This window comes from Cyphomyrmex costatus, unplaced genomic scaffold, assembly GCF_001594065.2.
Source record: "Cyphomyrmex costatus isolate MS0001 unplaced genomic scaffold, Ccosl1.0 C2304771, whole genome shotgun sequence".
NCBI lineage: Eukaryota > Metazoa > Arthropoda > Insecta > Hymenoptera > Formicidae > Cyphomyrmex > Cyphomyrmex costatus.
In genome coordinates this window covers 1-1,628 of record NW_017274656.1, presented here as the reverse complement: position 1 = coordinate 1,628, position 1,628 = coordinate 1, and the positions used below count along the sequence as shown (strand labels likewise).

Genomic DNA, 1,628 nt, shown 5'->3' with positions numbered 1-1,628 from the left:
CTAAAAAGGCTGACAATCAATTGAAAATTTTTCAGTGGAACTGCTGTGGCATTAGGCATAATCTCACATCATTACAGTCGGTCGTGAGAGAATATGATGTTCTTTGCATTCAGGAAACTTTACTCAAGAGTAATAATGCCCTTAACATCAAAGGTTATAATTTTGTTAGGAAAGATATAAGTCAGCCAGGAGAGCGGGGAATATGCTTTATTATTAGAGAGGGGATCAAATTTGATATCATTAAACTCGAAGACGTAGTTCATCCATCGGTAGAATTTCTCGTGGTTAAAATTTACTGTTTTCATTCAGATCCCATAATTGTTGTCAATATGTATAGACATCCTGGTACTAATACTCCTGTCTCTTTTTTTAACTCTTTACTTAGCAACTTATCTAATTATAAAAATTTTATATTGATAGGAGATTTCAATGCTCATCATCCGTCGTGGGGATCTGGATTTCGCTCCTCCTCGGGTAAGATCTTGTGTAAAATCATCGATGATAATGACTTGTTTCTACTTGGAGGGAAAACGGCTACCTTTGTAAAAACAACGGGCACCTCGACTTCTGTGTTGGATTTGGTTATGGTATCTTCTCATTTGGCGCCTATTTGTGATTCCGAGGTGATGACGGACACTCTTGGTAGCGATCATTTCCCTGTAATCACTACGGTGGGTACTCAGGTATTTCTTAAAAGTAAATTCTGCTATAAGTTACCTGTTTCTGATAAAATATGCTGCGATCTTAAGAACGCCCTCTGTGCTGCAGCCAAAAATCTTCCGGATTTAACTGACACTGACAATGACATAATCCATAATTACAATCAATTTACGGAAAGTATTCTAGAGACAGTCAGGAGCTTTCTTCCAAAGGAAAAACACTTCCCGCGATCCTCAGTTCAATCTACTAAATTAGAGTCTCCCCCTTGGTGGAATGAATTGTGCTCAGAGGCGGTTCAACGCAGAAAGGAGGCCATTAAGGGGTTTCTCTCGACGCCTTCGGAAGGCACATATTCGGAATTTCGTAAAGCCCGCGTCGATTGCTCTAAGACTCTCTCGGAACAGAAGCGCTTGGGCTGGCGTAAGCTTGTTGGCAGTTTTAATTTTAGAACTCCCACCAATAAAATTTGGGCCCTAATTAGGAGCTTCAAAAGGAAATCGTCATGTTCGGACCTTTCGTCGCCGGAACGCATGCAGGCTGTCAGTGAGGCCATCTCCAAATTGTGTCCTTCTTCCTCGTTCTATAACAAGTCGCAGACACTTGCTGATATGAAGGCGGAGGATGAACTAAATCCCAATGTATGCACATGGCTGGATGATCCCTTTACGTATGAGGACCTTCGAATTGCAATCGAGTCATCGCGAGGTAACTCCGCTCCTGGCTTGGATCAAATTAGTTATAGGATAATAAAACTGTTACCTCTAGGTTTTGAAAGTTGCTTACTTTCCATTTTTAATGAAATTCTTTCTCAGGGTGTGTTTCCGGATTCATGGAAAACTTCGTTAGTTGTACTCATTCCCAAACCTGGTAGTAGCTCGGTCAGACCTATCTCTCTTATGTCATGTGTCTGCAAGCTTATGGAGCGGATTCTTTACAGAAAACTGAGCTGGTTTGTTGAGTCTAGTTCA

General features: G+C 41.0%; 1 protein-coding gene across 1 annotated transcript; it reads left to right on the top strand.

Moving 5' to 3' along the window:
- Positions 1–420: 420 nt before the first annotated feature.
- On the top strand, positions 421–1,609 carry LOC108780673 (RNA-directed DNA polymerase from mobile element jockey-like; the record flags this gene model as incomplete). Its single annotated transcript, XM_018548495.1, has 1 exon — positions 421–1,609. A coding segment is annotated over one exon (1,189 nt), but the record flags the coding sequence as incomplete, so codon positions are not given.
- Between the last annotated feature and the right edge of the window lie 19 nt (positions 1,610–1,628).